This window comes from Myotis davidii, unplaced genomic scaffold (genome assembly GCF_000327345.1).
Source record: "Myotis davidii unplaced genomic scaffold, ASM32734v1 scaffold684, whole genome shotgun sequence".
Taxonomy (NCBI): Eukaryota; Metazoa; Chordata; class Mammalia; order Chiroptera; family Vespertilionidae; genus Myotis; species Myotis davidii.
In genome coordinates, this window is record NW_006295564.1 from 1,564,118 (window position 1) to 1,577,836 (window position 13,719).

Below are 13,719 nucleotides of genomic sequence, written 5' to 3' on the forward strand. Positions count from 1 at the left end.
ATCTACCGCTTCTTGTTCCATATCTTACATACCTTCCCATGTGAGAGACTGCAAGAGAGTCCAGGTTAAGTCATAGAGATCAGAATGCTATAAGCAAGGATTCTCAAATATTTTAGTCTCAGGATCCTTTATAAGAATAAAAACTTTTGCCCAGCCGGCATGGCTCAGCGGTTGAGCGTTGACCTATGAACCAGGAGGTCACAGTTCAATTCCCGGTCAGGGCATATGCAGGCGTTGTGGGCTCTATCCCCATTGTGGGGCGTGCATGAGGCAGCTGATCGGTGACTCTCTCTCATCATTGATGTTTCTATCTCTCCCTCTCTCTTCCTCTCTGAAATCAATAAAAAAGTTAAAATAAAAATAAAAATTTTTGAGGACCCCAAAAAAGCTTTTGTTTATATAGGTTATGTCTATTGATATTTACTATATTAGAAATTAGAACAAAAGAACTTAAATTTTATTTATTAATCTAAAATTAACTAATAAATCCATGATGTGTTAACAAAAATAACGTTTTTAGTTTATAAAATACTCTCTACTGTCCAAAATAAAAAACACACAAGTTGGAAGAGCGACAGTCACTTTTTCACAAATCTCTTTAATGGAAGACAGCTGGCCCCCATGACTGTTTTAGCAGCTGATGTGCTGCACTAGCACATATCTACAAAACTGCACCATTTGCTCATCCTATATAATAAAGAGCTAATATGCTAATTAGGCCGAACAACAGAATAAGAGGAAAAAGACACATATGTCTTAGTATTAATATGAAAATAGCTGTTGACTTTGCAAACCTCCTGAAAGAGCCTCAGGGACCCTCAGGGGCCTTAGGACCACACTTTGAGGACCATGGCTATGGAGCTATGATAGGAGGAAGGAATTAGGAATGGTTAGGAAAAGTCACAAAGAAGGGAACTAATGTAAGGGCAAAGGAGCAATAATTACTTATGTATTTACTAGAGGCCTGATGCATGAAATTCGTGCAAGAGGCTCGGCCCTCACAGCCCCAGCTTTGTCCGAAGGTCATCCGGATGGTCGTCCAGACGGTCCTTCTGCTGTTCGGTCTAATTAGCATATTAGCTCTTTATTATATAGGATGTGTACAAACAAAGAGCAATTTATAAATTCACATATTTTTTAAGGTACAATTTTAAAAGGACAGATTTCTTCCTAGGAAGTTAATGATATGATATTAGGTGAAGTCCAAACAAACAGCCATCATCAGCAATACCATTTTAAAAAAGAGAAAAATCAGGGCTTCAGAGGTTCTATGAAAAACCTGAAAATATACATACATAATTTCCTTAAGATTCTCAAAGAGGTTCATAACCAAAAAAAGTTAAGAACTACCTTTCTACAGAAATATATCATTAAAGAGAAAGGCACCCAAAGACTAAACAAATGCCCCACAATAAGCAAAGAAGAAATTTGAGACATGTATGTTCCCAATTTACAAATGGAAAAGCTGCTGTAATTATACATTACATTGTAACCTAAGGTGTCTTTAGAATTTTTCTAAACATTTCCCTCACTTGTTACACTCATCTTAGATACATCTGTTCATATGTAAAGCTCCTCTCAGTTTTTTAAAGTAGAAAAAATTTTGGACAACTGCAGGGATTAGAATGCCTATAAAGAGAAAGCAAGGAAAGAAAATTTCAAGCTACCTGCTGTCCCACTGAGAATGCCTGGTTGTTGAACTGTTGAATAAATTCTCCTGCCATCTTGTCGGCATCCTAAGGATTGGAGTCGATGCTTTTTTTCTGCAGGAAATCAATCTCGATGGTCATTGTGCCAACACATTGTTTGGTCTTGTCAAACGTATATAAGGACACTAGGATAAAAGGGGAAGCATTTTTAAAAATCACAGGGACACCAGATACTTGCTATATTCCAAGTAACTAAAAGTTTCGCCAAAATGAATCCTAACAGAACTTAACCAAAAGGGGGCTTTACAACCCTAGCCAGTTTGGCTCAATGGATAGGGCCCTGTGGGCTGAAGGGTCCCAGGTTCGATTCCGGTCAGGGGCACGCGCCCAGGTTGTAGACTCAATCCTGGGTGGGGGCCGTGCAGGAGGCAGCCAATAGAAGAATCTCCCTCATCATTTATGTTTCTATCTCTCCCATGTAAAGAGAGGGGCTTTACATGACTTTCATTAAGAGACACAGGCACAGATTTTAAAACCTAGTAATAATCACTAGAGATGTTCTTCCCCATCTGAATCAATTCCAACACACTGAACAACACTCTCCTTCTACTTTTATTCCTCCCTCACCCAACTCTTGTGGGGAAATCACAGCCCCCTGCCACTTCCAAAAGGCCTCTGAATCTTCCTCAAAACAACAGTTTCATAGATCTAACCAATAATCTATATATATAAAAAGCCAGAGACCATAATGCCATCACGAACATAATGACCGAACAACGGGTCACTATGACGCCCACTGTGGCCAGCGAACCGGCCTGATCTAGGCCCGTTTGCCCCCAACACCCTAATCAGGGCGGCCAGGCTCCAATCAATCAGTAGCAGTGGCGACTGGCGAGCAGGTGGAAGGCAGACCTCTTGGTCCCTCCCCCTCGCCGGCCCTCAGGCTTCGATTGATCAGGGGATGGCTAACAGGGAAACTGGGTTGAGTGGCACAGCGGGGACTGGCGAGCGGGTGGAAGGCAGACATCTTGGTTCCTCCTCTAGGCCCCAGGCTCCAATCGATTGGTGGTGGGGGCAGGGCGGAACTGGGGACTGGCAAACGGGCAGAACATGGCCCTGATCGCAAGCTAGGCCTAGGGACCCTATCCACCCACGATTTTGTGCGCTGGGCCTCTAGTAAGATTATAATGAATGTGCAATGACCTAACAACCAGTAACAGGAAATTGTACAGATCTCCAGAACTATGAGAAAATCATAAAGAAAATCTCCTTCAGGTAGCTAAAATATTACCTACCTTCTATATCTTGCCCAATAGAAAGTCCAGCCCATTTTCGCTGTAAAATAAAAGAGAAAAAAAATAGACACTTAAAGTCAAATCAATCAAAATTAGATAAATGAGGAATTTCCGGAACACATTCAAAGACCAAAACATGGTATATTCTTTTATGTTGAATTGTGTCCCACAAACAGATATGTTGAAGTCTTCATCCTGGCACCTGTGAATGTGACTGTATTTGAAAATAAGCTCTTTGCACATGGAATCAAGTTAAGATGAGGTTATATCAAATTAGAATGGGTTCTAAGCCAAGATGACTGTTGTCCTTATAAGAAGAGAAGACACACAGATACATGGGTAGAAAGTTATAAGGCGAAGGAGGCAGAGACTGAAGTGATACATCTACCAGTCAAAGGACAACAAGGATGGTCAGCAACACCAGCAGCTAAGGGTGGAACAGATTTCCCCAAGGGCCTTCAGAGAGAGTGTGGCATGCTGACACACTGATTTCAGACTTCTCGCCTCCAGAACCGTGAGAAGAAACTTCTGCTGCTGTCAGCCACCCAGTTCTTGGTATAACTTGTGACAGCAGTCTAGGAAACTTATGCACATCCATCCCAAAACACACAAAGCTTGCCTTTTTACAGTAAAGCCGGCACCACTGAGTAGATGCTCATTTGCGTAGTATAACTCTCCTGAAGCTCTTTGTAGTATCAGATAGTTCAGTATCTAAATGCACTGGGGTTAGTTACACTGTTTGTGACAGTATCACAGAAAGAAAAACATTTAGTTCATAAAAACCAAATTAAAACTGGTCAGACAATGTATACTGAAACCCAAGCAGGGATTCAAATCATAGATGGCCACAGCTAGTCTCTGTGTACCAGCCAAAGGATTCTCAGGCATTTGCAGCCAGACTTCAGCTTCTCTCCAGGTCGAGAATGGTTACAATGGCAATAATGTATGGAGGCAGACCCAGATTGTGTTTAGGCAGGAATTCGGGACTGGCTTGGTATAGATTTAAAATTAGTAACCATTGATAACACTCCAAAGAACAGTGAGAAAAATAATTTTTGGCTGAAAATAAATAGTTTGTCTACTCATCTGAACATTGTGGGTTTTGTGGTGGATAGCTAAGAGGATGCTGAATTTTAAATGTGTACATTAAGTGCTCTCCCTTACATCATAGGTCACTCTCCCTCCTCTCTGCCCTTCACACCCCTCTTCTGTAATATCCCATCCCACACACAGCCAACCTGAAATTTAGCAGCATGCTGGTTAAGCCCAGACTTGGGGTCACAGAGAAGCCATGTTTAGGTTCTGCACTTCAATTCCAAAGATGGCCTCAAAGTATGATAACAATATCTATAGTATATGGTTGTTTTAGAAGTAAATGAGCAAATACATGCAAAAGTTACTTAGAATAATATCTGGCCTACAGTAAATGTTGGAGGGAAATTCTTTTTAACAGCAAGAAGACAAGGAGAAATAGTCAGAAATCATGAGTAAATCACTGCTTATTAGAAAGAGGAGGGGTAGTATTTACAATGCTTAAGACTGTGAGATCAGCAGCATAAGCAAGGTAATAAGGAACAATAGAACACAGACTAGTACCTGTGGTGCTCCTAGATTATGGATTATATGTTTGGAACAGTGCTAGGCAATTTTCCTTCTGCAGAATCCACCAACAGTTACAAATGTGATCACTATCCTTCCAGTCATTACTGGACCCCAGCAAGTTAGGTTGTAATTTGAGATAACAATTACTCATATCATATTCTTTAGTCTGACATCAATGCATTTAAAAATCACTATTAATAGATGTCAATTTTATAAATAAATGCTATTTTTATATCTTCTCTGTTACCGTGGAAGTTAACATTAAAATAACTTAGCACCTTATCTGATAGCTAACTGATAATACTGCAGAATTTTTTAAAATTAGGAAAAAAATCAAGGTAATAAAAGGCAGACACAGTAAAATTGGCAATTAAGGATATATCTTTAAATTCCCAGTATATTATCTAGATGTTTTTCTTCAGTGTGGATCAATAGTTATAGGAAGAGTGATGCTTGCTTTAAATGGATTGCTGCCTCTACAACCTTCAGGAATGGAAGAGAATAAATTAACACCTGAGTTACCTGAGGTAAGCTGAATGCAATGCTCCCTGGAACCACTGATGGGTGGGTCCTCAGTGTAAATGTGTACCTGTGGCTGGGAGAGGTCCTCACAACCACATGCCTAAAAGACAGAAACACAGGCAGGACTCCATGTCAAAGGAGATGAAGAATACCATTTCCAAATGTGTTCATTTCCAACAACTGAGACTTGATGAGTACCAGGCAAGAAAATGGCATTATATGACAGTCCTGAAAAACTAGGAGCACAAATTTCATTTCTAAAAAATGTGAGCCAGCCGAAACCGGTTTGGCTCAGTGGATAGAGCGTCGGCCTGAGGACTGAAGGGTCCCAGGTTCGATTCCGGTCAAGGGCATGTACCTGGGTTGCGGGCACATCCCCAGTGGGAGATGTGCAGGAGGCAGCTGATCGATGTTTCTCTCTCATCGATGTTTCTAACTCTCTATCTCTCTCCCTTCCTCTCTGTAAAAAATCAATAAAATATATTTAAAAAAAAAAAATGTGAGCCAGTCAAAATGTTTTCCAGGCATAAGGAACACCTTGAGCCAAACACACATCAAGCAGAATGAGGACCAAGTTCAAGAGAGTATATATCACTCAAAATATAAACTTCATTACATTTCCAGTTTACATAAACTGATAACCGTTTTTTATACAGTTTACTTAAAACTGGTAACAGTCATTTAGTCTTTAATATTAAGTAAAAACTATGTGAATTTGCTCTCCTGAGAATTATTTCACCTCAAAATAGAATAAAGGGAGGAGAACCAAAGATAGAACCGATATGGCAGTAAAAAAAAAGTTAGTTTTCAGGACAAGTGTTTAAATCTCTTTGCAGACTTTCACAATAGGTTGAAGAAGCAATAACCTAAAAAGATGGTAAAAAATTTTTACAAAATATATCAGTTTTCATATATATATTAATATTTACTATTTCAAAGCATTTTATGCTAATTCGCCCTGCTCAGAAGTTATCTATAAACAGATAAAATATAGTCCTTTCATGATAATCTTTTATACCAAGAAACTACCAAGAACTGTGTATGAGATAGAAGCTTCAAACTGTTATGTGCTATCTTTTTTAAATTACCTTTTAGAAAGCCATATATTTTTTTCTTAATATTAATGGTTAATGTTTCCATACATATCAGTTTGCCACTAAAACACAAGTTCCTTATAGTTACTATATTTTAAATACCCCCTTCATGAGCACAGTGAACATGTGACATATATAAAAGAATTCCATAAAAAAAAATCCTCACACTGATTATCCATACTGCAGTTTATATGTGGAGAGTTCTGTGTTCAACTGAGCCTCACAGAATTTTAGGACTGAAAACAATATTAATATAATCATGTAGTACAGATCCTTATTCTGAAGCTGAAAAAAACAGATTATTACCAATTCTAACCCTGAGAAACTCATGTATTTCACAGAAAAATTAAAAACAAACAAATAAAGGCTCAGTTAAAACCCTGCTTCATTATTCCTTATCTCCCTAGTCTGCCTTCTGGTACAGCCCCTTACCTCTGTCAACCTCAGAAACATATGGAGGGCACTGAACTTGGTGGCAGGGCCTGTAGAAGTTCTGGCAGTGGGGTGACATGAATCAGTTAAAATAAATGACAATTAAAAATGCTTATAAAGATTCTATATTGATTGTACATCTTCGAATTTTCATGCCTTTTAAATATCTTAGCATCACTGATCAAAAAGGCTAATATTTATTGGGGACTTATTAATGTGCTAGGCATGTCCTATGTGCTTTATTTGTATAACTCAATCTTTACAATTATCATCATTCCCATTTTACAGATTGGGACAGAGACACAAAGATGGTAACTTACCCATGGTCACCAAGTTCATAATTGGCAGAGTCAGAATCTAAACTCAGACAACCTGACTTTAGAGCCAAAAAACCTATGGCAATGCTATATATGATTCATATGACCAGTATGTTTAGTTCTGCTAGGAAAATTGATTTTTAAAAAAGTTATAAAAATATATGCTTTTAAAAATGTTATAGTTATGAAAGTTTAACACAGTTAAGACTGAAATACATAACTTTCTCATCTCTTCCATTTTCTAACTCAGCAAGAGGAATAAAAAATTATTCTCAAGTTAACTAAAAAATAAGGGCTCTCTAGAACTTTCTAAAATACCATCTAGCAGGTTAGAAGAAAAACAAAGTTAGGTACTCACTGGCCAGACTGGAAATCTTTTTCATTCACAACTGCACAGTTGGTTAAAGATAATTCATCTGTAGGACATCTCGCAGCTTGCATACTCTATAAAAAGCAATGATTAGGAAAATGAAATTATCTTTTATAACCTTAAAGACAGTTTATGCCTTCCTGTCCTCCATTCCTCATCACCTGTTGTAAACACCTATTGTTTTTACTCCCAGCACCCCTTCCTTTTTGATAATAGCAAACCCTTCCTTTGAAAAACTGTTCCTTCCTCATTCCACATGCTTTTGTGGGTGTGCCAATCACAGCACACATATGGCCACATAGAGTCCTATTCCACCCATGGAGCCTTATGTAGACCTGGAATAAAAGAAAGGAATTCTCCCTTGCCTCACCACCACACAAAGGAGGACTTTCTGCACAAAGAAAGCAAAGGCAACAGAGACACAAATAAACACCTTGAAACAGAGACCTGACAACCAAGTTAAAGTCCTTGAGTCCTGAATGTTGGTTATAAGCCAATAAATTCTCTTTTTTGCTCAAGCTTATTTGAATTGGTTTTCCACCTCTTCAAAGAGAATTTTAACTGATTCAAACACAATGAAGTAGATTCAATAAGTTTGATAAAGGGTATCATAAAAAGTATCTATACTAATAAAAGGGTAATATGCTAATTAGACCAGACATCCTTCCAGACAAAGCCACGGTGGCGGGGGCTGGGGCAGAAGTGGTTAGGGGCAACCAGGCCGGCAGGGAGGGCAGTTGGGGCAACCAGGCAGTTAGGAGCCAGGATTACGAGAGGGATGTCCGACTGTCAGTTTAGCGGGATTGGGCCTAAACCGGCAGTCGGACTTCCCCCGAGGGGTCCCGGATTGGAGAGGCAGGCAGAGGCGGGTAGGGGGGATCAGGCTGGCAGAGAAGGGCAGGTAGGGGCAATCAGGCTGACAGGCAGAGGCGGTTAGGGGTGATCAGGCTGGCAGAGAAGGGCAGGTAGGGGCAATCAGGCTGACAGGCAGAGGCGGTTAGGGGTGATCAGGCTGGCAGAGAAGGGCAGGTAGGGGCAATCAGGCTGACAGGCAGAGGCGGTTAGGGGTGATCAGGCTGGCAGAGAAGGGCAGGTAGGGGCAATCAGGCTGACAGGCAGAGGCGGTTAGGGGTGATCAGGCTGGCAGAGAAGGGCAGGTAGGGGCAATCAGGCTGACAGGCAGAGGCAGTTAGGGGTGATCCAGCAGGCAGGCAGAGGCAGTGGGGGGCAATCAGGCCAGCAGGGGAGCAGTTACGGGCAATCCGGCAGGCAGGCAGAGGCAGTTAGGGGCGATCAGGCAGGCAGGCAGGTAAGCGGGTAGGAGCCAGCACTCATGGATTACGAGAGGGATGTCCGACTGTCAGTTTAGCGGGATTGGGCCTAAACCGGCAGTCGGACATCCCCCGAGGGGTCCTGGATTGGAGAGGATTTAGGCAGGACTGAGGGACCCCACCCCCACCCCCATGCACGAATTTTGTGCACCGGAACTCTAGTAGTTTTATAAGAGATCCCAAGTGGCTCTAAGCCATGTATCTTACAGATTGAGAAAAACCAAATTCCAAATATCTCCCAACAAAGATAATTACAGGATTACATTTTTTAAAAACAGGGCATAACAATCTTTTGATCAACAGTGACTAGCAAACATTCCTCCATATAATGTATTTATTAACCAACAACCTTCCACCATTCTCTCAGGTTTCCTAGTTAGTGAAATATGTCACTCATAGTCAGTCTTTTATAACTACAGTGCCCATTCTTCAAACCTCAAGCCAAAGCTGATTCTTCTTACCTTTGTCTCCCAAACACAAATTTATAGAGGAAAACAAATTACTTTTTGCTTTGCTTTTGTTTTAACTAAAGGCTAGTTTCGATAGTTATCCCAGTTGTCTAGAGCAGTGGTCTCTAAAGTGGGATATGTGTACCTCAAGTTTGTCTGGTAATCCAAGTATCAAAACAAACTGAATTTAGAAACTGAATAGGTGTATCACAAAATATTAAACCAAGAATTTAAAGAATAATGAAGCTATCACTTTACTTTCTATATTATTAATAAATAAAAGAAAACTGAGAATATATTTTTCATCTTTAGCTCATCCTTTTTATTTTGATATGTGTTTTATATATATATATAAACTATTAGAGGATAAGTTATAAATATATATGTTGTGCCCAGATTTCAAGATTCCCAAGGGCCCACCAGGGAGCCAGCGAGTCCGATGCAAAAGCAAAGAGTCCTTCATTTCAAGCTAGCTTGAGCTCCCCGTCCACCACACTCACCGACACAACAGCAAGCCAAGTGGCCGAGAGAGCGCGAAGCCTGATGGGACGAGGAGTTTTATAGGGGGATGGAGTAAGGGCAGGAGAGGGAACTGTGGGCCACACCGACTGGCCAGGTGCGAGTCGGTGTCTCATTACACAGGATGTGGTCATCTCCATGGCGTGCACTTCCCTTGATTATCATTGGTTAGTCCAGAGAAATCCTGGGTGTGGCTAGCAGAGGCCTGGGCTTCTGGGAAGAAGCCTTGCCAAGAACATGGCTCTGCCCAAAAATGGAGGACCCAGGGTAAGATGGAGGGTGTAGTCCTCGCCCTTTCAATATATACATATAAATGATCAATACATTTTTTACTTACGAGATTCATGATAAACTGGAAATCATTAATTTAGAACATGAGATGAATAAAGTCTAGGTCATAAGTTTGATTTCTGAATGAGACAGTATTTTTGTCCATGGACACAATTTGACCAGTCATCTGACAAAAATATATACAGCCTTTTAGTTTCCCACCTACCCTGGGGTCTCTTTCACCTACAAGACATTACCATTTCTTTAAATCAACATTTTATTGAAGAAAAACATACATACAGAAAAATACATACATTGTAAATGTTTGGTTTAATGGATTTCTACAAAGTGAACACACCCAAGGTAACCAACACCCAGTTGAAGAAAGACATTACCAGCATTCCATACTGCCCAGCTCTCCCCCACCCCCATCACTAAATTTTTGCCCACAACCACAGATAACTACTATCTTGTTTCTATCACCAGATTAAAAACCTTTGATTAGTTTTGCCTGTTGTTGAAAATTTTATATATAGTTGAATCATACATCATGTATTATTCCTGTCTGACTTCTACCCTTCAATATTATGATTGTGAGACTCATCCATGTTGTGGCAATAGTTCACTCATTTTCATTTATCTTATAATATATAATTATAGTAACATACCACCACTATGTATCCATTTAAGTTGTTTCTAGTTTTTAATTATGAATACTGTTGCTATTAACATGTTTGTACATGTCTTTTGAATGATATCTGTATGCATTTCTATTTAATATATTCCCACCTCACCCCACCCAGCCTCCAGTAGAATGGCTGGGTCATAAACATCCATGACATATGTTCAGCCTAAGGAGTTTTGTCTAAGGTATACAATGTGGTGTTTTGATATAAGTATACCTTGTGCAATGATTACCACAATGAAGTTACATAGTTACCACTTTGTGTGTGTATGTATGTGTGTGTGCCCACGTGTGCATGGTGAGAACACTTAATATCTATTCTTTCAGCAAATTTCAAGTATACAATATGTTATTAACTATAGTTACAATACTATCTAGCTTTTCAATTGTTTCTAAGGGTGGTTTAGTCAGGGTACCAAATCTACTATATGCAAAAAATAACTACACTTTCTTAAATGTTTGAAAATTGGATATAGGTGAAGGTATTAAAAGGAAGAAAAGGCATTAACTGAAAATCTGGAAATAATAAGGTTGAGTAAACATTTGGGAAGAAGTCTGGAAAAAAACATCTTCAACAAGTTATAAGAAACTAAATGGGAGAGCTCAAAATGCTATTAATGGTTTTCAATTTTAGCATACATCAGAATCACCTAGAGAACACTTAAAAGAGATTGCAGGGGCCCTGGCTGGTGTGGCTCAGTTGGCTGGAATGTCATCCTGTGCACCAAAAGGTTGCTGGTCCAATTCCTGGTTAGGACACATACCTAGGTTGTGGGTTCAATCCCCAGTAGGGACAGATATAAAAGGCAACCTATTGATGCTCTTTTCATACATCAATGCTTCTCTCTCTCTCTCTCTCTCTCCCTATTCTGGAGAGGGGGAGGGGGAGGGGAAAGAGAAGGAGGGGAGGGGAAGAAGGAGGGGATGGGGAGAGGGAAGGGGAAGAGGACAGGGATGGGGAGGGGAGGGGAGGGGAGAGGGAGCCTTACCTCAGAGCTTCTAATTTAATCAGCCTGGGGTGGGGCCTGAGAATTTGCATTTTGAACAAGTTCTCAGGTGATGCTAATTAGCTGGCCTGCAGTCTCCACTTTGAGAATCATTGTACTAAGGAGAAATAAACTTCATAAAAAAACAAATACTGACAGCTTCATTACCTTCTACAATAGAAGAGAAAAATGTGGAAAAGAGGCTTCAGTAATGCTCTTAGTCCATTTCATCATTTAACTTGGTAAATATAATTAAGTTTATTTTGATTCCTAATTAGTAGTAAATTGATTAGAAGGCTATATATACAAAAAGAAGTTATCAGGCTCAATATCTGTAGGTGAAGAAAAGACTGTATTGGAGTCCAGCAGCTGTTAAAGTTATATCTATACTATCTTATTAATGATGTAGATAACAGAATAAACAACAGTGGAGTATTCAATAGCTTGGCAGAGAACATAACATTAAAATTCAAACTGAAGACACTCTCCAAAATGATTATTTATTAAGGTATTCAGAAATACATATTCATTCATTCATTAAAAGATCATCAAGACTTCCATGCCAGGCTCTGTTCTCAACAGTGGGAACTGTCTTTATCCTCTCACAAAATTCTGTTAATATTATTCTCTAGGAGAAAAGTAACTAGGATAACTAACATTTTAAAATTCCCTAACACGGATGTTCTTTGGAAGACCCAGGATTAGTGATAATTACTATATTCATTACTTGTCTAACCAAGCAGGAAAAAGTTCACATGCACCTAACACTAAAAACACCTTACAATTTAAAAAATCCACCAGTGAAACCCTAAATACTTTTTGTTATTTAGTAATTTTAAAAATAAATGTTAGATTTCAAAAATGATGTTATTTATTTTTCTTTTTATAAGCAAATTTTAGAGGCACAGAAGTAGGAAAAGTGATTCAGCTGGGTGTGGGCTCAAGAAACAAGTTACAGAGGCAAAAGAAGGGCCGTTGGAGCTTAGGAGAAAGAGAAGAGCAAGGAAAACTCATCTGGGGGAAAGAGGGCAAGGAAAGGTGTGGGCAGGCTCTAAGAGCAGCTGCCGATAGCTTCTTATTTTAAATTAATCATTTTCCCATTTTATTACCAAAGATCTATATGGTTAGTGCAAAATACATCAGAACTTTAGCACTTCATTCTAAATTTAGCAAAGGACCAAAATACCCTGCATTACTCATAAACAGCTGATGCAAATTCATTTGGTTTCAAATCTATAGAGCACAAAGTTGTCACTTTTTGGCTTAACGTCAAAATGAAAAATCAGCTCAGCTGGTGTAGCTCAGTGGTTGATCGTCAACCTATGAACCACAAAGTCACGGCTCGATTCCCAGTCAGGGCACATGCCAGGGTTTCGGGCTCAACCCCCAGTGTGGGGCGTGCAGGAGGCAGCCAATCAATGATTCTCTCTCATCATTGATGTTTCTATCTCTCTCTCCCTCTTACTCTCTGAAATCAATAAAAAATATTTTTAAATGAAAAAGTAAGTCAAAATCAATAGCAACAGATAAAGATAACTTAAATTTAAAGATAAAAATGTTTTTAATGAAGAAGGATTAAGTGGCTCCTAAAATTTATTTTAAAAAATGGGCCAAGAGCCCTGGCCTGTGCGGCTTAATTGGTTGAAGTATCATCCCAGGTACCAGAAAGGTCATGGGCACATACCTGGGTTGTGGGTTCAATCCCACCCTTCCTCTTTTTCTAAAATCAACTTAAATAAAGAAAAAGAAAAAGGTCCAAGAAATGGCAAATGAAGAAAAATAAGGAGCAGGCTTACCCTACCAGACAGCAAGAATAATTTTAAAGCTATGTAATTGTAGAGAAGGACAATATAGTCAATAAGCTATCTAATCTAATAAAAGAGAAACATGGTAATTGGCGTACGACCACTACCCTTCCCATTGGCTAATCAGGGGCAATAGGCAAATTAACTACCAGCCAAGATGGCCGCCGGCAGCCAGGCAGCTTGAAACTAACATGAGGCTTGCTTGCTTCAGTGTGGGAGGACTGCAACGTTCCCCGCCTGCCTTGTCGGCCTCTGAGCTGCAACTCTAAGCAATTATGTAACAAATATAGAAGCTAAAACAAAGCACCCAGAAACCAGTTTTAGTCCACCGGGCTTCAGCCAGCAGGATCGCAACATTGTCAGCAAAGGCCAGAAACCTACTTTCAGAAGAGG

The 13,719-nt window shown here is 39.7% G+C and overlaps 1 protein-coding gene across 1 annotated transcript in view; it reads right to left on the minus strand.

The window, feature by feature from the left end:
• Positions 1-13,719, minus strand: part of LOC102755866 (vesicle-fusing ATPase) — a 120,039-nt gene that overhangs the window by 101,480 nt on the left and 4,840 nt on the right. The window contains exons 2-5 of the mRNA XM_006779403.2: positions 7,270-7,355; positions 5,069-5,168; positions 2,945-2,984; positions 1,668-1,834 (exon numbers count right to left, since the gene is read on the minus strand). Of these exons, the coding sequence (XP_006779466.2) occupies positions 1,668-1,724 (57 nt within the window). The 5' untranslated portion in view covers positions 1,725-1,834; positions 2,945-2,984; positions 5,069-5,168; positions 7,270-7,355. The remainder of the gene's footprint in view (positions 1-1,667; positions 1,835-2,944; positions 2,985-5,068; positions 5,169-7,269; positions 7,356-13,719) is intronic.